The 23,950-nt window shown below is 48.0% G+C and overlaps 1 protein-coding gene across 2 annotated transcripts in view; it reads right to left on the reverse strand.

The window, feature by feature from the left end:
• COL5A1 (collagen type V alpha 1 chain) overlaps positions 1–23,950 on the reverse strand; it is a 150,866-nt gene that overhangs the window by 95,299 nt on the left and 31,617 nt on the right. For both annotated transcript variants that reach the window (XM_048053347.2, XM_048053343.2), the window contains exons 2-4: positions 20,666–20,833; positions 14,856–15,069; positions 14,082–14,244 (exon numbers count right to left, since the gene is read on the reverse strand). In XM_048053347.2, the coding sequence (XP_047909304.2) occupies positions 14,082–14,244; positions 14,856–15,069; positions 20,666–20,833 (545 nt within the window). The remainder of the gene's footprint in view (positions 1–14,081; positions 14,245–14,855; positions 15,070–20,665; positions 20,834–23,950) is intronic.

Consider the following 23,950-nt stretch of genomic DNA (forward strand, 5'->3'; position numbering starts at 1 on the left):
AGGCTGGCACTGCCACCAAAGTGACCTCAGCTGAGCCTTCGCTCGGTGACTTATCCATCTGCACGACAGGCTTGTAATCATCGCTGCCTCGCCAGCAAACACACTAAGAGCAAACCACGGAGCTATCTTTTTTCCCCCCCCCTGTATACGACCACACAGCAGCTGGCCGCTCTGTGATTTCTGCTTTCAAACTCTTCATTTGGTAACTTCAAATCAACATGTCACGCTCCCCGCAGACAAATTACACCGCTGATCCCTAGAAATAGACGTCCCACAATCACCATGTGCTCCGCTGTCACTGTTTTTACTCCTAGCCCAGACACAACCCTCATGGCAGAACCACTATGGGGTGGTTACGTCGTGTTTTTTTTTTTTCCAGATTACAAATGTTTAGCTATAAATAGTGCAAATCTATAGGGTAACTTCTAAAGGAATGCTTTAAAAACTACTCACAAATTGCACTGAGTTCACAGGTATTCTTTTAAATAGTTGCAACCACTGTTCCTCTGCAATATCAACACCACCTAAGAGTGACTTCATGGCAGTGGATTATTCAAGATATCCCATATCATTTTAACATAACTATACAGAATTCATACATTTGTTTTTAAAGTCACTAGCTACTCCAAACTGCTTGCAAAATAACCTGTGAATAACTGCACAGCACAAGTTTCTCAAGCAGTTCCTTCCAGTGGCTTTCAAACAGGAGCCGATTTGGCCGAGAGGCGGTGCGGCCTTGTTCCCTAATTGGAGCATCAAGTCAGATTATGCTCCTGAACACTTTCAAGCAGCAAATTAGACAACTCAAAAAATTTCTCTCAATAGTCACAAAACTTCACGGTGCGTCGGCAGGGCTCAGAGCCCACCAACCAGCAACGCCAACTGCTGGGACAAACTGGGATGCAACTGGAACCAGGGAAGTCTGGCTTCACATCAGGGACTGCTGCAAGAAATGAGAGATTTTCACGAGCGCTGCCTCCGTGGTGCTCGAGGCTGGGTGCAGGTTGGCATTGCCAGGACGGCAGCCCCAGAGGCAACATCCCCCAGAACTGGCATTCAGCCCGCTGGAGAAGCGTGAGCTGACAGCCTGCGCATTGTGGGAGGCACTTCCATCAAGGGAGGACAGTGTCAGCCTGGCCTTCCACTGTCCAGCACGGAAATTAAAGGGAGAAGGGAAAAAAAAAAAAGGGAAGACAGAGCAGGCCAACCAGGCCAGGCCTCTGACAAATGAATAGGGCAAAATGAATAGATGCCATTGTCTGTCATGATCTGCCAGCCCTTAATAAAGCTGAAAGATGAAACAATGAGCAGTTTTGCAATAACACCCTCATTTTGCATCCCGTGTATTCCAGCTAAGTCCTTCTGAAGCATATGTAAGAGGCTCAGGGGGACTGCATTTTGCTTGGAAGATGACCTTTGGTAAGAGAGGCCCACGCACACCATCCTTATATGCTGCTGGATTACCTTAACCCATGCTTACCAGATCTAAAAACGTTCACTCCATGTGCCCATACAGCCAGTTTTTAAGGTAAAAAAGTGGATCAGAACCACTGAATCCAATCTCTGGCTTAACACAAACCACATAACTGCAGCCCATGTGAAGCCCAGAGGCGCTCAAACCCCTGCATGCTTTGCCTGGCGTTTATCAGCATCTGATGCCGCAGGCTCCTGAGCAGCAGCAAACCCACCCTGACCATCAGCAACATGTTCCTGTGGTTAACAACAGGCTACAGTTCTCCTTGAAACAAGTGGTGGATTTTTATTTTTTATTCCTGGATGGATTTCACTTACTTTCAGCTCTTCTGTCACTAATTTAGGATATATATGCATTTTTTTTTTTAATCTGTGTTGGTTTCTTCTATCTTAATTTCCATGGGGTTTACTCATGGGGCCCTCCCCATCTCCCTTGAACCCCCTCCCTGCAGGGGGGGTGGCTGCGATTTCATCCCAGGAGACAGCTTCCAGCCCTGGCTGGTTGCTCAGCCCCATCAGCGGTCTGCACCTCAGGAGGCAAAGCCCCCAGCCTGGATAACCCCCGACACCAATGGGGATTCTTAAAAGGGAGACTTAGCTCTCATTCAGCAGATCAAGTCCAAAAAAAGTTATCTGCCCCATATCTACCTCCATTTCTCTCTCACATGCACCAGGAAGGCTCTAGGAACCCTTGGGAGAAACTCAAGCCCCCCGTGTCCCTTGCCCTGCACGGCTCCTTGAGCACTTCACCCCCCTCCCCTGCCAGCTCACCCACCCTCAGGTCCCATTTCCACCGTCCAGGTCCCATTTCCACCCTCCAGGTCCCATTTCTCATCACCCACGGGTCCCTCCCTCGCAGCAGGCACCCTCACGCCCCAGCTGGTGTCCCCGTCCCCCACAGCCCGAGGGGTCAGCACTGGGCAGCGCCCTTTGATCCAAGCTACGTTTCTGCACGCAGCCTCTGAAAACTCCACTTAAACCCAAATTAGAGAGAGGAGAGGCTGCCAAAGGCTGCCCAGCCTTCAAATTTCTTCTTGTGGTCTTGCAGCCCTGACCACATACTCAAGCTCCCTATTTTCTTTCCCGTTCCATTCGGTGCTGCCTTTCCCCCATCCAACTCCATCTCCTGATGTCACCAGGTTACCGAGTGCTGATCCCACTGTTCCAACTTTCCCCTCTTCATCCAAACCAAATAATCCACTAATAACCGAGCGAGGGGCTGGCTTTTTCCTATAGAAGTTATTTTTCAATGACATATGTGTGAACCATAAGGGATAGTTTAAAAACAGATTCTCCCTCATTACAGGCTGCAGCGCGGCACATCGCGGCGCTGCTCTTTTGTGTCTTCCCCCCCCCGTGCTGAGCGTTGCTGTTTCCTGGCTCCGGTTTCACGTTGATTTATTTCCCTTTCGTCTATGGAAAATGAGGAACGAGATCAGCTCCTGCTCGCTGCGCCGCCCACACCAAGCTGGATATGCGAGCGTTGCGCGGGGCGCTCGCACGGTGGAAAATATGTCGTGGGGGAATGGAGCTGCTGGCCTGAGCTACGTGTTTGAGAAGTCGCTGTTGGAGCCACACTGAGCTGGAGGGGGGCAGTTGGTCTGTTTCTGCTTAGCCCTAGGTGAGCAGGGTGGCAGCATCCCCCCCGGGAGGTGCTAAGCCCAGGATCACCTCCGCTTTGTCTCCATCCCTACCCGCCGCAGGAGATGCGATGGAAATAGAGGCAAGGGGAAGGTGGTAAGAAGTCTCCACCTTGGTACAGAACAGAAAGAGGCAAAAGACCAAGCCAAGGTCTCCAGGAAGCACCCAGTCACGGCCATCCACGAAGGTCCAAGCACACTTCTAACTCTGTGTTAGCCTTTGGCAGCTCCGTTGCACAATTCACGACTTTGCTACATGGGCAGAAAGAGCAACCAGGTGCAGCCCCTTGATGCTCCTTCATGGATTTCCCATCCTCTCCCCTCCCCACTCCCACTGCTTCCAAGCTCCAAAGCTTTGGAAAGCTCCAGCTTCCCCCGGGCTCACTTCCATCACCGAAGGGTGGCTTTGCTTCCAGCAGCACATCAGGGCTTCCTGCTCCCATCCCACACCAGCCGGAGCTCTTCTGAGCACGGAGGTACCTGAGCCGCATGCCCCTTGCTTCCATCCCATTTTTTTTTCCCCCCCTCATACTTGGATTAACCTGGAAGCTGAGCTGCCGTTCTCAGCTCTGCTGAAGGGTTTTCCATTCACACACTGCCACAACCCCAAGATCCACCCTGGGGTTTTATCCGAGCCCTCCGCACCGAGGTGGCTCAGGATCAAGGGTTTTGTGTACACAGAGGCTTTTAATCAGGACTTGGAATGTTTTCTGCCCCAGGAGGTAAATACAGAATCCAGGTTTTATGGATTAAAGGGAATGGGGGAAAATAGAACTGGCTGCCAAAGTTATCTCAGGATGTAAGTGGGATTACGCGCTTAGCCATGGGGATAGCTGCTGACACACTCAGAATTCAAACTTAACACCAAATCGTAGTTGGGAAAATGTTCCTGCATTTGGCAAGCGACGATCACCAAACCATGGAGCACGGAGGGCAGGACGCATCTGCTGGGACCACCCCAGAAGGAAACTTCAGTGCAGGTTCCCATTGCTGCTCCCCAACGTTTCTGCACATTTGGGCAGTAATGCTTAGGAAAGAGCTGAAAATGGACAGCAGAGCTAACAGGCACAGGTATACACAATACCTCGTCCACATACAATTCACCCTCCGTCTTTCCCCAGGAGACTCAATCGCCTGTCCTTTCTCAGATGTTCACACACCTCCATACTCCAAACCACTTCTGCAATTATGTTTGTACAGTGTTGGTACAGTGTTGGCTGTCCACAAGAGATATTTTTTCTCCTGCAAGAGAACCTCTATGCAGCATCTCCCATCCCAAAATCCACCACTCAAAAAGCCTCGTGCTGAAACAAATCTTGCTTAGCTCCCGTAACAAAGTTCACTGGGCACCACCCAAGCTTTTCATCCCAAAAGAAGAGCTGGGTTTGTGCACCCTATGGCCTGAAGAGCAGATGTGAAGCTCAGCCCAGGAACGTGGTTATCAGAACAAACCCCATCACAGAGCAGGAATGGACGCAGCGTGACCAGCGCGGCCGGCAGTAGCTGAGCATCACCGCTCGCATTTCAGTATTCCGAGCAGCAAGCTGGAGAAGGGTAAACATAATTTGCAGATAAAATTTGCTTATGCAAGGCATCAAAGCCCCAGGAAAACCTTGCTATGTTTGCAGACATTCCGGAGCAGAGAACAGTGCGCGAATGTAATATTCGCCACAAATTCTCTCGTCTCCCCACACATTTCGCTTCAGTGGCCAGAGCACTGTTTGTTCAAACAGGCCTGACCTCCTGAACCGTGGCCAGTATGCGGCTACGTGTGGAGAACAATGAGCCCACGGTGAGAGACTTTTTTCCGTGTTCTTGGAGGGAACAGAAAACACACACACACACAAATACACAAACCCCATCCAATATTCTGCACAACTCATTAGGAATACCCTCTTCCAGCTCCTGTCCCCGGGGTGATGTATTTATTGCGAACATATACATTTGATCCCGCTTGGCTCTGTCGAAGTGAGTAGTACACCTGCACACTGGGGATGTCTGGAGTGGGCTAGGATTTTCCTTTGGGCTTTGGCAAGCAGCCCAGACTGCCTCAAAAAAAATAAAAATAAGAAGGCCTCACCATGTGTAAGGAACATGTGTTTCATTTGTTCGTACCTAAATGACAAGGGAATGGGTTGAACGCAAAGTCAGCTAATAGAGGCTTCTAGTTAGGACGGACTCATCTACACTGGGTTTACTCCTTCCTTACTGCAGCGAGATGCTACGTATGTAGAAATCTGACTTCGAGAAGTGAAAGATGTAAAGCAGTGTCCTGCAAAGGCAGGACAACGGCAATCAAGTCCTAAATTCTAAAGAAACCTCAGTTTGAGCACTGCCAGGTCACCCAGGACACAAGCCCGCTGCCTGCCTGACCTGCACACCAGAGCTCAGTGCCCATCGCCCTGCTCCTCGGTGCAGGGGCTCTCCCCCGAGCTTGGCTCAGACAAGCCTGTGCTTCCTATAACAATTTGCTGCACCCATGCAAATCGGGCTTTTTGTATGTGGAAGGGAACGCATTCCCATCCAACAGGCTTCTGCTCCAGAAATTCGCTTTTATGCAAATAGAACTAATTGGTGTGACCTCCCACACACAGAACGAGGTTTCCAAATTAGCAGGAAAGGGGAAACATGCCCTGATTTGGGCTGGTGGCACGCCACTACTCTCGCTGCTCTCGGTAATCACTTTTACATATTGCACAGCAGCGCTGCCAGTAAAGCTCAGCTGGAAACTTCTCCCCAATAGCACAACTATTTGGCTTTTCCCCCATGCTCAAGCTGCAGAAAGTAATCTCTCCCAAACTCCCCAGCGCATCTGTTTGCTCTTCTCCAGCATCTCACACACACCGGGTCCCTTCGCAGCGCCTCCTCTGCTCCCCAAGCCCCGTCCCCCTGCCTGCTCCCAGGGGACGTCCATGTCCACGACGCCACCGTACGCCTTGGCATGTCATCACCGGAGGGGAGCAGGTTTCCAGCATTACCTCACCCTGTCTGGGCTCCGCAATCGGCCCTCTGCACCTCAGAGTTTCCATGGAAGAAACCAAGCCCCCTTCTCCTCCCTCCCGCTATCCGGCAGGGGAAGAGGGCTACAGCCGAAGCCATGGGCTGGAGGAGTAATGACAGCGCACCGAGCTGCATCCATCACGTGTAACGGGCCTGCCTCTCGTGCTGCCTGCCAGTATTTGAGCACAAAACGCTGCCACGCGAGCGCCAGGAGCAGCCAGACAACTCTGCTCCCCAAACCCCACAATCCCTGCAGTGGACAAACTATTCTGAAGGATGAGCTTCGCCTTCGAGAGGCCTCCCAGCTTTCCATGTCAGCTGTTTGAACTGGTCGCTGCTCCCTGCAGGAGGTTCTTCAGGCCAGGGAGACTTGGGCAACAGCCTGCTTGTCCCCTCCAGGCCAAACCAGGCTGCTGTGCCACAGCCCGGGAGAGCAGCAGGGACTGGGAGCCCTTCATGGCACTCAGCACCCTTCCCACTGACCATTCTCCCCTGCTCCCACTTGGCATCTCTGCTGATACCCTCCAAAACAGCAAAACCCCAAAAACAATTAGCCTGCAGGAATCACTAGTAAGGAAACCAGACTCAAAGCTTCTTGATAACAATAATAAAAAAATAAAGTGATAATAAAAAAATTGTTTGTGCCATGTTGCTGCTACTGCAGCCACTGTCCCGGAGCGGGCAAGGAAGCCAAGCAGTCCCCCAGCCCAGGGACCTGTATCCTTCACCGACTGCTTACAGAGAGCATTACCTCTAGATTTTAATGACTGCTAATTATTCCATATCTTCACCTTTCACCATGCTTTTCCAGAGAAATAACGCAGAAGGAGCCCTCCAGAAATTGCTCCAGAGTGGATAACTTTCCCCATCTACAGATGATGACCATCCTGTTCCTGCATTTGGGTACATGCCTGCAAACTGCAGCTACCTTATTGTGGGCCAGATCAACCAGCACAAACGTTAACCAACCAGTAAGAGAAAGGTGCTACCCTGAAGCTAGCATTAACAGCACCCATCCCAATTACAAACTCATGCTATCAGGGCTCTGATGCAGAACTTTAAACGTCCGCAGAACCGGGGCTTGGCTCCAGGCAAACTGCAAGAAACGAAGCCATACAGTTTCCTGGTCCTGGTGTGTAGCTTGGCCATATTAAAAGATAAATGATGCACTGCATAACTTCAGCATCAATAAAAGCACTTTTATGGTCTGTTTGAACAATGAAACACGTCGCCCCTTGCACTGGATGCAACCACCGGCCAGAAGGCATTCGACAGCAACAAGCCCCAGTGATTACCTACACAAGCCAAGCAGTTTCTTTTACACAGTTTATGAAATGGAATTTATCACTAACAGTAAACAAAAAAAAGATGAAAAACATTAAATATTTGTATTTTGTAATTATGACTAATAAAGCTACATCATTACAGGCAACCCTGACCCAGTCACAAAGCTTGACTGCAGTCCAGATGTCTGAGCTGCCAATTACCCAGCAAGGCTAAGTGAAAAACAAGAAGTTTGAGCTAAGCGCATGCAAACAATTAATCCAATGTTTCCACCCAAATCTTTACTCTTCTTACAGGAACCTGACAGACAGGGATTGTATGAAACAGTGTCACTTTTGGATCGAGATGAAGCTACCTGCAGCACAGACTAACTCTTACAAGCTGTTTTGCAATTCTACTTCTGGACAGGGCTCTGCCCCTCCCTCCAGGCAGGCACGCATTTGCAGACACGCTGATAAAACCAGATGACGTCCCTGGGCACCTGTGTAAGATGATCCCGTGTGCAAGCCTTTGCCAACTGGAGCCAAGTATCACGTTTGGGTTTTGATTAGACTGACTGCATTGCTTGGCCTCTGGCACTAAAATCTCACCATTAATTGCAAAGCCATCCAGAGGCATAATCTTCAGCAATTGCAGACATTTTCTAGGCAGCATTGCTGTTCTGGAAGAACCTAGCTCTGTGATTTAATCCATATGTCTCAAGTGCACCATCTCACTAAAGAGGATCCCTTTGAAAAAACAAAAGCAGAAGAAAATGACGAGAAAACCAGCAACTAAATGGAGAATTATTGGGAGACTGGGGAAAGCTATAGACATCTTCAATAAAGAACCCAAACGCTGGCTCAGGACGTTTTATTTTCCATCATCTCACACCATACTATATGCTAGTGGTGTAAAACATCGACTCTTTGCACTCCCTGAAAGGCTCTACAGCAAAAGAGGTGAAATCAGATTTGGCAGGGCTAGGAAAGCAGGCAGCCAGGACTGTAAATTAGCTTCTTTCAGCAGTCTGCCGAGGTAGGGGAAAATACACAGGAACATGTGTCTGCGGTGCATCTCGACAGAGAAATTCAGGTTAGTATAAAGCCCTAATTAATTTTCAAAGTGTTTTTTGAAGGTTGACAAACCTAAGCACAAGCTCTGGCCAGTTCCTTCCCGCCCAGGTCTTGCAGAGGATGGGTCCAACACGATGCTCATGAGAAGCCCTGCTGAGCTCCACATAGCCACTAAGATATATTCGGTTTGAGGAGACTGGGGACCTTCTTGCTTCTCCTGTAAACAAGTAAATGTTTCCATGTGCTCCAACGCCTTGCCACTGCTGTTTACATTTGCACAAGAGGACCTAGACATGAATCAGGCTCAGAGCCGAGGCTCCCACAGTAGGTTTTTCCCCACAAGATAAAGCCTGCAAGTTTTGCAGTACCACCAATCTGGCTTTCCCAAAAGCCCATTGTATTAGTAGTACAGTTATCCTCCTGCAAGAGCTGATTGAGGCTATTTGACATGCTAACAGCAAATCTGCCTGCAAAAGTAGAGCCCTAAATCTGTCCTCAAACACCAAAAACTACAGTAAGATGCACTTTCATTGATAGGAAGCCCATTTTCAGTTGTATACCTTTTGCTAGAGCAAAATTTATTGATCCAATCTTGTAACCTTGGAGCTGTCTGGAAAAAAATAATGTACAGAAATGTAAAAGCTATGAACTTTTTCCAGAGCTGGAAACGCTAAAGCCAAGAGCACAGGGAGAAAGCCATGACGATAGCGAAATGAAATCTGGGACTATCAACCCTGGTGATAATTGTTTTTAAGTGTAAACAAGGCAGAAGATGAAAAGGGAGCTGGCATTGCAGCCCAAGAGCAACAGAGCACCTGAACGGCACCAATGTCTCAGCTAAGAGCACTGGAGCGTCAGTTCTGCTTTCTCTTGTTGCGCCTTGAAACGTTCCCCGGCCCTAAGAGCACCTCTGGCACCTCGCCCAGGCTCTCTGGCTCACCCCAGCGCAAATCGCTTTCCCTCTATTTCCGATATCTTGATTTTGCTAGCGGTCTTCGGAAACCACAAAGGAAAAGAGAGAATAAGGAGCGCCATCCTTCTCGCATCACCCGGCCCCGTGCAGCGCACCACGTCTCATCCCAGGGCAACGTTTGGCTCACGCCATCAGCTCTCGGTTTCACTGCCTTGGCAGGAGGGCGCACACAGGTGTCTGAGACCCTCTCGCTTTGCACCTTGCTTGGCACGATGAGAAGAAACCATTTGGATTTTACAGGACCAGCCAGACCGACGAGACACGGGGTGCTCAGACCAAATGAGCTCCTCCTGTTTCCAGAGAAGCCGGGCGTAAAAGACAACCCCAAAAAGCAACGTACACACTGAACTTTTCCACTCATGGGAAAAACAATTTAATTTCGTCCACATCAACACCAGACACGACCTGAACATTACTTTTAGAGGGTCAAAATGCCACTTAGCTGGTGGAATAGCCCCTATAAATTTTTTAAACAGCTGAATCGAGAATAATCAACATGAAGTTTCTTCAGTTACAAGGGTATCCTCAATTTTATTTTTTTTTATTAAAAAAAAAAAACCATCTGCAGCACAGTTTTAAACAATGCCAATTCCAGCTCTGCCAGCTAGGTGCTGTAGTGTTTTGTTTGTTTTTTTTTTCCTAGACAGGGCAGCCTCACTCAGATCTCTTCCTGAAGACCTGGAAGAGAAATCTGGAGCTTCCAGCAGAAATACGGACAACAGCGCACATCTGGGACTTCGGCAAGGTCTGGACAAATTTCCTTTTGTTCATCAGCTGCGAAGTGCTGCTCTACAGAGGAAGGCTGAGCTGTAAAACAGGGCTGGGCCTCATGTTCTTGCAGAAACCAAGCTTCTGGGGATTATTCCGGGGGATTACCGAGATGCTCCAGAACAGCATCGCGGAGGGGTTAAGCTCACCTCACCCAGCACAGACAGGACGTGTACCCGCCCCAGACATTATGCAGCACTTTCCATTCATAAAGACCCTCCAGCTGCGGGTTATGGGATTTCTTTCTTCACTGCTGTAACACAGCCATTTCTGGGACAAACGCAGCACCAGCGACCTTCCTGAGCCAGGACCTGAACTGTGTTTCAACCCACGTCTGCAAAACCAGAATGACTTCTGCAGGCAAGAGCTGTCTGAGCTGCTTTTTCCCCGGGACCACCACCACCATGGCTGGCTGGAAGAGCCAGCCCCCGGGGAGATGCTGTCCCACACAGCCCTCGGGGGGGTTAAGCGAGCTGCACACCGCTTTTACTAAACACAAAGCCTCACCAGGCTCTGCCTTGAGGTGGGCAACATTCAAGCCAGGTTGCTCAACCCGCTAGGAAGGAGCAAGGCTCAGCAACACCCCTGGCACTGCCTGAACCCAGCAATGAGTTGTACCTGGAGCAGTCACGAGTGCCTCCCACGGGAGCCCACAAAGCATCCCAAAAAGCTGCAGCCATGGTTGATGACCTCTTCACAGAAGAGCAGGGGCACCGAAGGACAGAGCCACCACCCAGCACATCTCGGGGACACTTTCTTTGGAAAGTTCCCCCTGGCTTTAGTGCTCAGCCTTCTGGGCAAGTCCCTTTCCCAACCTTCATTCTCCTTTTATTTCTGCGCAACAGAAACAGACTGCTAGAAATCGCTTCCTAATGTACAAATGTTGCAAAAGAAACAGTCGAACCCTCTAAAAACGAGACACTTTCACATGCCTTCCGACTTCCTCCCAGTGTTGCCGTAGCCACAGGAACGCTGCTTACAACAGCCTGCAAGCAGAGAAAAGTGTTTGTCTTGCACGAGAGAAAAGACCAGCCCGTGGTGCTCTGCAAAAGGCCCTTTGCTGCCTCACAACGGCATCCTCTCAGCCACAGCTTGAAGCCAGCCGCTGCCGCCCGAGCCCAGCGCGAGAGCCTGTCCTGACGTTTCTGAACAAGAGCTCAGCACAAAACTCAACTTGTACAACCTAGGCTCTCGGCTTGGCCCCTCTTCAAACCTACCCGGCGTTCCCAGAGCCGCACAGAGATCCACACAGCCTCCCAGCTAATTGAATTTTAATGAGAGGAAGTCGTTTTTCCACTGGAAGAATGTCGCGCTAGAGAAATATTTTGAAACTCCTCGAACTTTTCCTGCTGGGCTTTTTCTGCAGCGGGGAAGTCGCCGTCCGTGCCCCCAAGCTACGAATGCAGCAGAGCTGCTTCCCTGCGACCCCAGCTAGATCTGGAGTTTAAATAATTACAACTTTCAAAACAAGAACCGTTTGGGGTTTTATTTAGTTCCAATCCTGATCGGAGTCCAGGCAAGGAGGATAGGAATTCGCCATGCTTAGGGCTCTTGCTGATCCGAGCTGAGACACAGCCTAAGCCCTCCCGTCCGCTGCCTCCTATCCCACCCACAGCTAACGGGGCTGGAGGAGCTCCCAGCAGCAGGGACAGGTACGCAACACCCAGGCAGCTCCACGGCCGCAGAAAACTTCAAAATTTCATCATCATCATCATGTTAACTAGCTGAGGATCGCAGGGCATAGCTCCTGGACTGACTGCAGCAGTGGGAGAGCTGAGCGTGCCCTGGAAAGCCCACTGCCGACACCTTCCCCGCTGTCCCGAGCCACAGTTTGCTCTCCTGAACCGCAATTTGCTCTACACAGTTTCTGCTTAGGCTTTTTCTGCTTAGGCTTGCAGATTGCAGAGAAGAAAGGAGGGGCTAAAGGAAATTAAGTTGCCGAGATATGAAGGAAATTAGGTTATAGTCCACTGCCTTCATGAAACCTATTAATTACATTCGGTTTAAAGCTGCTGGTATCTTGATTAGTGTGCATGAGTGTATGTTGAAAACCCTCTTTGTTTGATGAGGAGGACAAAAGAGAAGAGGATAAATACCAGAACGGAAGAGGTTGCTTTTTAAAAAATGTACTGATACAGTACATTCTTACAACACGCAGGAGAAAGATGTAGGAAAAAAACCTTGTTAATTGTTGAGTTCTGGTAGAACAACCACAGCAAGTTTCTCAGGAAGTGCCTGCAATGATCTCGTAGCTGTGTTTTGTACCCAGAGCTGACGACAAGGCAACAGCCTCCAGAGCAGGGGAACAATTGCTCTATTTTATGCCACCTCCCAGGATCTAAGAGGTTTCACAAGTCCCCTGAGCTTATACTCCTAGATAAATTATTTCCAACAAGGCCAGGAGACTTTGTTCTCTATAAAGCAGAAGATTGTGCTCACCAAATTGCAGCAAAACGAAGTAGCCTAAATTAGTTTTCTTACCCAGTTTGGATGCAACAATTTCTTTAAGCAGATCTACTAGATCCCTAGGTCCAACGGCTCCCCAGAAAAGCTTGCCACTTTACATAACAGCTCCATTTAAAATACAGCAACCAGTGCTCAGTTTTCTGCAGAATAACCAATACTTGCGAGAGACACTCCAGTGCCCATTAAACCCAGCTTTTACTTTCCATTTTAATTGTTAGACTTCCCAGGGAACGTCTATTAACTTAATGCAATTTCAAAATCCAGTTCGAACTCTCTAACTGGGAGTTTGGCAGCAGTGCTTAGTCCATGCATTCTTGCTGTGTTTACAGCGCGCCAGCTCCCAGATGTTGGTAACGTTAAACAGACTGGAACTTTCCTTCCCAGTGACAGCGAAGTGCAGACAAAGGCTGGCTTCGCTACAGCCCTAATTATCCACCACTGATAGATGTTCCCCATCCCTTTACTGGGTTAGGAGGCCCATGAGATACAGCACTTCCTCCGTGCAAACGCAATAAATAAGGAGATAGAGAAGTCAATAGGTCTTCCTTTACACTCCATTGCACTGGCACTGATTTCGGGGAAGCAATTCTCGCTTGCAAGCAAGATCAGGGACAAGATTATTGTACACAAAAGCCTCGGAAGCACAGCAGACCACAGAAGTTGAAATTGCTTGTGAAATGCACATATTAAGCTAGCTGTTGAGCTACAGGAAAAGATCTTCTGCCATATGTACTTGGTCTATAAATAAGTCTCTATCTCTTTGCTTAAATCACAAGAGCTCATGGGAACATTCCACCCATCACGATTTTGGTTTGCTTTTTAAAAAGCAGTTACTGTGTGGGAGGTGACAGGGCTGCCAAAGAATCTGTCAAGGAGACTCCTCATGTCATGGTGCAAGAAACCAGGAATCAATGACCAGTGCACGGGAAAAGAGCAAGTTCCAACAACCCCGGAGAGTACCACGAGTTGTAAGGGAGATGCCTTCGGCTGTTTACTGCCCTTCAAATATGATTTCCCTTCAAATATGATTTAAATCGTAACACAGGGATGAATGAAAATCCTGTTACTTCCCAAAGTTGGAGCCCTTCCCACACTAACCGAGCTGAGAGCACAAGAGGTACAGACCTACAAAGGTTGGTGCAGGGGCTGGTCTAAAACCCCAGCAAGGGCGTGAAACGAGCAGACCAGGGGAGTTAACTCCAACAGCGATCTGGCTCACTAAACAGTACAGAAAGCATTTGACTAGTCAGAATAAAATCTTTAAAGTTTAAGTTACATGTTGCAGAGTTCTTCTATGCAAAAAATCCAAGAAATCTCAAGAAATCCAAGAAATCTCAAAAAATGAGCTGCAAGTCCCCCAGCCAGAGCCCTGCTCATCAGCTCTGTGGAATGTCGCCAGAGCTGCTCGCTGTCATGACTTACCTCAAAGACTTCCTCATCTAATATCCTCGTTCCAAATACAATGATGCCATTGACGTCAATGATGGGATGGTCACTTCGGTCCAAGAACTTGGTTATTTTCTTTTTACAGTCCAATATCAAGGTGACGTTTTTCTTCTGCACACTGATGGCTACTCTGTGCCACCTACAAAAACAATTCACAGATGTTAAACAGAGCCTCGGACTTCTGAGAACAAGCCAACAATTGTAGTAACAATGAATCCTTCATAAAATGTTCCTGCAAGCCTTCATGACAGCTATCGCCTGCAAACTGATGCTGATGAAAATCAGCCTTGGGCAGACCCTAGACTTCTTTGAAATAGAAGCGACAGTGTTGGCAGATGTCGTTTGATTCTCACCCTCCAAAACAGGCAGGAGAACACCTCTTCTTGCTTCACCTACAGGCAGGGGAACCACCCTAATAACTCGCTATCTAACTTCCCTCTTCCACCCTCCTTCAGTCCTGCAAGGGACTCAACGTGTTTTTTTCTTAACCAAGTGATTCCTTAGGGCCCTTTGTAAGGATCAGTGCTCCTATCCCTATAAACACCACAGTTTGCACTGACTAGTGTGAGATTCACCCTTTTTATATGCAGTGTTTATTTGCCAAAGGGTACAGTTCAGGAAGGGGACTTTTAGCAGCAAAGGTGTCTACATACATTATATATGACTCCTATTTTACATAATGTTCAACGCATGCTGGTATTGATATAAACAATGTACTGTTTTTCCCTCTGTGCACAAAATTTCACTTACTTGCCATCTGCTAGGTTAATGCCTCTAAAGAGAGGATAGTCTTCTGGGCCTGGCTTTCCTGTATGGTCTTCATACAGGAATACAGGAGATCTACCCATCTCCACACCAATTTGCTGGATCCCTTGCTCATTGTAAATTGAGATCAAGAAGGACTGACCTCCTTTCTTCGCTTTTACAGTGGTTAGAATGGAGAAGTCCTCTGGGAATGGGGAAGCTGGAGTGGAAAAGCAAAGAGGTTAGTCAGGTTTCCCTGAAAACAAATCCCTACAGAAACAGTGCTGTCTAATGACCTATGGGGAGAACGCTGATTACTGTATACCCCTCCAGATGTGTGCATCCTAAAGACACATGTTGGGAAGCATTTAGTTGCCAGCTGAAGATCCATCTGTTCCTCTAAAGCCTACTGAGGTGCAAGGCTGGGATGTGCTGCAACCCAAAGGAGATTGCACGAGCAAAGCCAGAGCAGGGCAGCATGTCTCAAGGGCTACCTACTCCAACAGCATATTGAACATCCAGACACAGACCTGGGCATCACTGGGAATCTTCCCATTAATGATCAGAAAGCCTTTTTCCAGCCTTTATTGCAGTCTAAAGAGCTAAAAGCCACCCCACATTTGAACTTCCAAAGCAAAGCACAGTGAGGGATCTTCTGATCTGGGATGGGAACATGATGCTGGGAAAGCAGAGGTTCTAAAAGAGCTGTTGGTTTCAATCTACTATTTGCACCAAACCCTTCCTTTGTGTGTCCTGGAGCATTTAGGAGAGAAGGCAAAAACTTTCTCTATTTCATTTATCACACAATCTCCAAATTAACTTAATATGTCTGAAGGACAGAGGAAATGAAGCATTCCATGCCAGTTAGGCAAATAAAACCCTTCAATATTGTGTGTAAGGGAGCAGAGGAGTTGCATCAGGTTTCATCTATTCTAGACCAGAACAGAGCATCTGTGGCTTTGGCTTTCGGGGTTGGTGCAGGAAAAAATATCTGCAAGCAGAAATAAATCTGGCAAACAGTAGGAGATGCTATTTTGTTTGCATATTAAGCAGCTAACAAGTTTCCTAGCTTTTTCTCCACTCGGGAAAGCAGACCGATCTCTATTTTTGCAAGGCTTGCGGAGTTTCACACTGGCATGAAGATCACCAAGTCATGCTCTGTTCAGGATACAGCTCCTTGGTTTTTATATTTTTTTTTTCTGCCATTCATATAGAAGCATACAGAAGCATTAAAAAACAAAAAGCCTGGACATCCCAAACAGGTCTTTAATAACACCAGGAGCATTACTAAAGGATCTTCCTTGATCAAATTATTACCGGAGATAGGACCTATTGGAAATGAGGGTACCTACAAGGGCATAACCTGCTCGCATGCTGCATTTCAGCAGCGTGAGACTCGCAGGGTATTTCTCCTCCAAGGTCCAGGCTTTCAAAACAAGGATTGCATTGTACCGCTGGGTATCTGCTTGGGAAATCTTACACCAAGGCACAGCAGAGCGAGGTGGGGTGGCCCCGCCACGGGCAGCATGGTGTGTGCGCTGTTACCATCTACACATGTGGCAGCATGCAGGAAACGAAGCAGCACATTTTTTAAACTGCAGATTTGCAGCCGTATATATCACCAAAAAATGTCAAGCTCAATGCCCAAAAGCTTCGAATAGGTTTCCTCTGCCCCATAGGCTTTTCTTAGATGGCATCTCAGAGCTGCCTAGGGGATTTTGCCATGGGTACAGGACCCAGGGTGAGAGTTCCTCTAACCACAGCGAAGCTAGGAAGTGTAAAAATCACCCTCTTCTGCCTGGGAGTTGTTCAAACTTTAACAACTGGTGCTTTAAATGCATTAGGCTTTCCAGCACAGGATGACAGCACAGGGCAGTGGAGGAGGCAGGAGAAAGCCCACTGAGCAGCAGGCTCTGCTAACAAGCACTGCTGCAGACAGCTTGCAAACAGCACCCAAATGGGGCACCTGTGGATGCCTACGGAGACATTGCATTTACACCCAGTTAACATCCCTCACCCTCGTTAAATAGCATTTGGAAAGAAGCATAAAGCATAGTCTGAATGGAGGACTCTGTCAATAATTAAGTACTGTGATTATAGACTGATTTCCCCCCTAGGACAAAGGGCCAGATATTTGGCAAAGAAAGGCATCTGATTTTCGTGCCTCCCATAGGATGAGCTGAGCTTTATCTCCCTCCTGCTGTATACAAATCCTCCTGTAGCACTGAATCAAGACCATACGCCTTCCTGGTTCCAATTACAGGCTACAGTTTTGGGCCTTTTATGTAAAATAGTTCATGTCCAAAATTTCATTATGAATCCACAATACAGTACCTTTCAACTTGAACAAGCTGCCAACTCATTAAAAAGCTGCTTTTAATTTTTTTCATTATTATTAAGATGTCTCCATGGTGACGTGAGTTTCTCAACCCAAATAACCATAACGGATGAATTATAGCTGACATTACTGTTACTGCTCTGCTGTCCTGGCAAAATAACAATGCATTCACTGTCACAGAAGTGACCCAGGCTATTGAACAACGTATGAAAACAAATCCACATACACAATGACATATACACAACAATAAATATATGAAGCACATGGAAACTGACCCAAATCCCCTTAAAGACAAGGGAGTCACTCCCAACAATGGGTCTGGGATTAAGCCTTTGTTTTCGATCCATTTTAAGCAAGCTTGTTCTGAGATGCTGTACATCCACCTCTTTACTTAACAGCACCGCACCAATGCTGAATTTGGCTCAGTGCTTCTTTACCCCATGGCCAAGTCCTTCAAAATTCACTACGCTGCCTTGCAGGAGGGTGCGTAAAGGGAAGAACAGGAAAGTTTTCACCATGTAATAAAAGTGAGCAACAATGAGCTGATCCAGTTCCCCGATACAAACACAGCGCAGATCTGCTGTGCAAGATGGTGTCATTTCCACAGCCACTTCCCAAAGCAAGACAACTCTTCAGTGTCACCAAGTTCTGGCCTTTTTCTTCATCTGAGAAAGCTTCCGATTTTGGAATGGCTCCTTTTCCTCAGAGATAACTGCCTAAGCTATAATAGAGATTTCTAAGCCCTTAAATACATACAGAATATATAAGCAGACACCCACAAGCAGTGCAGAGAATACAGAATTTGCTAAACGAATGCACATGACATTTTGCTGGCTGCCACTGAAATTTTGCCTTTCTTGCCTCTGCTGGAAGAGCACAGTTTTGCTGGGAAGCAGAACTTAGAGCAAGGACAAAGAGCATCTCAGCAGATTTTCTCACTCTTGTGGGTTTGAAAAACAGACAGGCTTTATAAATATATATCTTGCTTTGTTGGCTGCAGCTGCAGAAGCAGAACGTAAAGCCAATAAAATTACCATCTTAGAAGAACACCAACTTCTAATTAGCACAAAATATTATGTACAGTGTACATTTGCCCAGGGTGCCTGATAGGCAGAGAGGGCAAGTTACCCTACAACCCGCCCGCCTGTTAATGTGGGATGGATAAAACCACATTTCCCCTGGTACACTGCCCTACAGTTACTTTGTCATCCTTACCTCCCCTCTCACTCATTTGGTGGTGTGAGCTGCAGTCACATCTAGTTAGAGATGTGCTGAGAAAACCTCTGTGGATCTGATGGAAAACACCAGTGCTTCTTCCCTCTGCTCTTCCCTCCCTACCTCCTGTCAAGCAGCAGGGCAGACTTTTGGGAGACTCAGGAGGGACAGAGCTACTTCAATGGCTCCGCTGTTGTCTAGGTAAACTGATTGAGAAGCTGCTTGATGACACCACAGAAACATCCACATCCAGATCTTCTCACCCATGAAAGACCACAGGTGCAAACCAAGAACTCAAAGAGGATGTACAAGTATTAAGGTGGGTCAAAAGCAAGAGCATCTCCTACAGCAGGGTTCTTTGACCCCAGTTCAGTTCCGCATGCTCCTGGGTCAACCTGTCTGAGGTGGCAGCATACACTCTTGGCTCTATTAGCCAAAAGACTCCACCCTTGCCTTTTTTTTTTATTTTGGGGTCACCATTGTTGCTGGTTTCCACACCACAAAGGCCATCAGACAAGATTTCGTGGTGGCTACAACCACTGAAAAGCTCTTAAACCAGCTCTGGTTGTATACTCCAAACTGGAAGAGTTTCCTCAAGCAGTTCTGAGCTTGGACACATCATGCCAAGCCTGGGAGTGCTTCCAGACACACGGAGTGCACGACAGCAGGCACACACATGCTGGTTACATTGAGCTGATCTTGCCTTGGGACAAGATCATTGACACAGGGGCTGCTGCAGGGCCCTTGCAGCCCATCCCTGGGATGATTGCTGCTCCCCGTCCATACCCATGGGATGTTCCTTGGGGACAAAGGCACAACCCGGCCAAGGGGTGCCATCAGGCACATGGTAACAGCTGTAGTCGGAAGGCTCTGCTAAGCTTTAAGCAGACACTAAAACAGGGCTTGAGGCAAAACCTAGCAGCTCCTCCACTGGTGCTGGCACTGCCGTGGGCTGCCAGCCCACAGCCCAGGCACACCACACCTAGCTCCATGCCACCCTCCTCGCGTCAGGCTCTCAGATCTTATGCAAAACACGCTGGAAGGGTGAACAGTGCACTCCTGCTCACCACAGAATATAATTCACCTGCTTACTGTCAAAACAAGCCAATAATGAAGTCTGAAAATAACCTCAGTGATAATGCATGCAGTGATGGAAATACACAACTAGAGGATGCAAACACATTTGCAGTCCAGCCCCAGAGTCCTCATTTAGGCCACCGACAGACTGGCTCTGATAGATGCAGCACGTTAATTAAAAAACATTAGTAGTGGCATGCCACATTACCTCTGATTTAGCTAATGGATCTTGTACCATTAATTCTCTTAAACACCACAGGAGCGTATGCATGTATCTGTCTGCTCTGCTTCAGTCATCTGCTGCTTCACAAATGAGGTACATCTTTGTGCCTTGTTGCTAAACCTTCAAAGGCACATTTTCCCACCGAACCCAGGAAGCCCTCCAACACCTGCTCTCAGCATCTCTACCCTTACTTGTATAACGGGTACAGCAGCACTCCTGAAGGAGGGCTTCCATGGTGGCCATGTGTTCACTACCGAAGCTCTCATGCAGTGAATAATTCGATCCGTGTCTGGTGATATGTCCAGTTTTAAAACCACATTTTACATTAATGACCCTTGGCTTGAAAAATTAAGTCTCCAGTGCACCCCAAGCAACAAGCAGAACGGTCCTGAGCCCATATGGCCTCCAATGGCTTTGTAAACTCCTGCATCTTTGTGGCTTGCTCTAATGAACCTCCAATTTCCTTCAAACAGCTTTTCTTGGGACATCTGTTCTTGTGGGACAGTCTATTACTTTTATATGGTGATTATTTGTGTTATGAGACGCCACAGCCGCAGAATAAGACCCTACTGTGCTTGGCACTCTGCAAACAGAGCAAAACACGGTCTGCATTCCTTCATGTCTTCCAAGTCTCTCTCCCCAGCTGGATGCCACTGTGTGATAATGAGACAGTAGAAACTTTCTAATATAGGAAGAAACAGATGTAGGCAGTGGCCACATCTCCCTCAGTGAAACCTGCCCCCATATTCAAATGGGTCAACAAAAGAACTTACTCTGGTGTTATCTGATAGTTGAAAGCTTACATTCCCCCAAAATAGCAGAATCGCTCCCTGACAAGGGAGCACACATGCACACACAAAAAAAAATCAAGGAATTGTGCATCTCCAGTCCCTGTATGTGCCTGGAGAAACTGAGAACAGGATCAGATATTTCCATATGACAAAAAAAAAGCTGCATACTCACCAGGATACAGCTGCTTTGTTGGTGCACTAAGCTGAGCATCTTTTGTTACTCTATAAGCAACATCTGCTTCTTTTGAAGATCTTCTGCTTGTGCAAAACCCTGTTGTTTTTGTTATACCATCAGGTAAATTATGAAAATCTAGGACCTTCAAGAGGTCTGCAGGTTCAGCTGCAAAAAAAAGAAAGAAAACAAGAATTAACAGGCAACAGGACTGGCACTTCAAATCCAAATCATTAGCCTACATCACAGATCATTCCACCCCTTAAATAACAGATGACATAAGTTTTCAATACATCTGCAAATACAATGTTAATATCAGCTTCAAAGCTAGGATGCTGTATTGTTGGTCAAAGACACTAATTCAACGCAGAGGAATAGTTGATCAGTTGTCTGCACTAGGGGAGAAGGGAGAATATACTGTCTTATTAGCTGGAGTAGTTATATATTTCCTGGATGTCTTCACCCAATCTCCATCACACAAGCACATCCGCGAAGATTAAGCATCAGAGGAAATTCATGATCTCAGGGAAAGGCTTTAAATCAGAAAGTTGCCAGAAATTTGCTGATGCAAATGTTTCCATTCTTAAGTTGGTTGACAGAGAAGACAATGTGAAGCAAATTCCCCAGCAAGTATCCTTAAGGGTCACACGCTTGTACCATGCGAAACAAGCGCATGGTGACTCCCAACAGCTGGAGTAACAGGTAAACCCGAAGCGTGGCTGTGGGTTATAACAGCAGAGAGCCACAGCAGCGTGATGCTTCAGTGCTCAAGATGCTCCTGCTGCCTGCAGGCTCACTGACACCCTCGCAGGGATTTGTGCACAGCATCTAACCTGCCCAGGGCAAAGCCAGCACGTTTTGTGCAGGAACAGAGCTCAACTCCACCACAGGCAGCCCAGTGCCTCCCCTACCTACATCTGCACCCAAACCGTGATGAGTCCTACCAAATAATTCCCCCGTGACATGGTTTCCACTACCAGCAATGCACACGAGTGTGCAGCTGCACTTGCTGACAAAACACACGAGCTTTACAGGAAAAAGCACAGTTACTCCCCAGCTTGCAAAAAGCTTGTCCTGGTTTGTGGCCTCCCGCAGTCCGCCACCTCTGCCAGGAATTTGCCAGGGTGCCAGGGCATAGCACAGCCACTGCAGCCTGCCTTGACCACATCGCATCAGGCTCCCATCCTTACTGAGGTGTGCAGCAGCAATAAAACTCCAGTTGAAAGCTAACGGAGCTGCTCACACCCCGCGCTCCCTGCGCCAGCAGAGCCTAGGCTGTCACCTCCAGGCAGTTCAGTCTCTCCAACAGCAATTAAATAGTGCAAGCGAGCCATCTCATTAGTTTCCTAATCTGGTCTTGCTCATGTCAGAAGAGAAGGCATCACCAGAAGTGGAGTAACCAGATCCGACTTTAAACACTTAAAAATAAATAGTTTTTGAGTTTTGACCTGATACTCGCAGCAAAGCGCTGTCAGAAAGATGAACCAGCCAGCTCAGCAAACCCCTGGCAGTGCCCAAAGCCAACGCCTGCACAACAGCTTCATTTAGCCTCGCCTGGACAATATATCTCGGCTGTGTTCTTTTGCCACACGGTCCATTATTTTCTCTGAAAAGTGATATTACTCAGATCCTCAAGGACAGGCACGCATCAGGTGCTCTGATGTTTGCAATAGCCCAGACAACCCCCGGGCTGGCTGCCCCAGCCTCCATCTGTGTCCCAGGACATCTCACCACGCCGATGGCCAAGGGTGCAAAGCTCATTACCAGCTGCTAATAGAGGGTTTGCAAGAGGGTCTTCCAAAACCTGTGCCAGACACCACTGGCTTCATCCATGGGGATGAGCTACGATATATATATGTTAGCACTGAACACAAAAAGGCCAGCACTGGAAAGAAATACGAACAGATCCTTCACAAAAAAAAAGTTTTGGTTACCAAGAAGATCTGCCTAATATTTGCATGGAAAACTCACGTACATTGTTAGGCAGCTTTAAAAAGTTTCCACAATCCTGAGAAATTGGGTCCTCAATGAGAGATTGCAAACATATGGCAAATCCAAGTCAACACAGCAGATAATAAACCAGCTGAAGAGAGTCGGGGCCAAGAAGCATACAGCTGTAATGTTTCCTCATTTCTCATTCTTGTTAGACAGAATATGGATGACATTTGTCTAAGCTGTCTTTGCAGCTTGGATCTTCCCACTGCCTTTAACCATGCTTTATTTCATGCAGAAATTCCTACGTACTCACAGCCCAAGCTGCCTATAAGCAACGAAAATGATTATACTGTAAAGTCCAGCTCTGCTTCCAGCTCCCTCCCTCTGCTCTGGGAGATTCAGCTCAGCCAGCTCCGGGCTGCCTCCAAAATTTATTTACAGAGAAGAGGGGAAAAAGGCAGCGAGGCAGGGGGAGGGGATACGAATTCCAGACTCCTGACATCAGCCGCGCTCCCCAGGCGCGGGCTGCAGGGGATTTGGAGCCTCGCTCGCAGCGCTGCATGCAGCCGTCCCGCAGCAGGGCCGAGCTGGCTGCAGGAACAGAAACTGCTGCAGAAGAATCCACTGCCCAAAATCCCATCTCCTAAAATCCCATCTGCTGGGGTGACCAGAATTGGGCAAACACTGCCAGTAAAGCAGTCCCAACACGCTAGAGCCAGTTGGAGGCATCTTGGAGATGCGCACAGTGCTGGATGGGGTCAGTGCTGCCTGCTGCAGCTGTGCAGTGTATGGAGGGGAAGTGCAGCACGAAGACAAAAAAAAAAAGCAGATTTTGCCAGCTCTATGCATTAACCGAATTACACCACTTCCAAGTCAGAAGGCAGCAGCTTGCCGAAAATACCCGCAGCAGTTGCAGCGAGGCAGCGTGCATTCGGAGCCGGAGCTCCTCCAGCAGCCACCAGCAGGTTGCAGGCTCTGCTCTCCAGCCCCTGCTCACAGCCCTCCCAACCGCCCTCACCCAGCACCACGGCACCCAGCACCCTGTGCAGGGCTCCTCCTTTGTGCAGGATGCTTCAAGCATCTGCCTGCCAGCCGCTGCTGCTCTCCAGCTCCAAACGCAATACGCAATTCATCTTCATTTTGAAGATCCTCTACACCTCTAACTGTGATGGATTATCTCAATGCAAGAAATTAAAGTAAAACAACAGCGTGGACACCACACAAAGTAGGAAACAGACTGCGGACCGTGCAGGTAAACAGCAGGAGAGGAAAGCCTCTGTTGGAGATGTGCACGAGCATCACCTCTGCTCGCTCCTGGGAAGGCGAGGGGCCAGCTCAGACCCTTCACTG

This window comes from Anser cygnoides, chromosome 20, assembly GCF_040182565.1.
Source record: "Anser cygnoides isolate HZ-2024a breed goose chromosome 20, Taihu_goose_T2T_genome, whole genome shotgun sequence".
Lineage (NCBI taxonomy): Eukaryota > Metazoa > Chordata > Aves > Anseriformes > Anatidae > Anser > Anser cygnoides.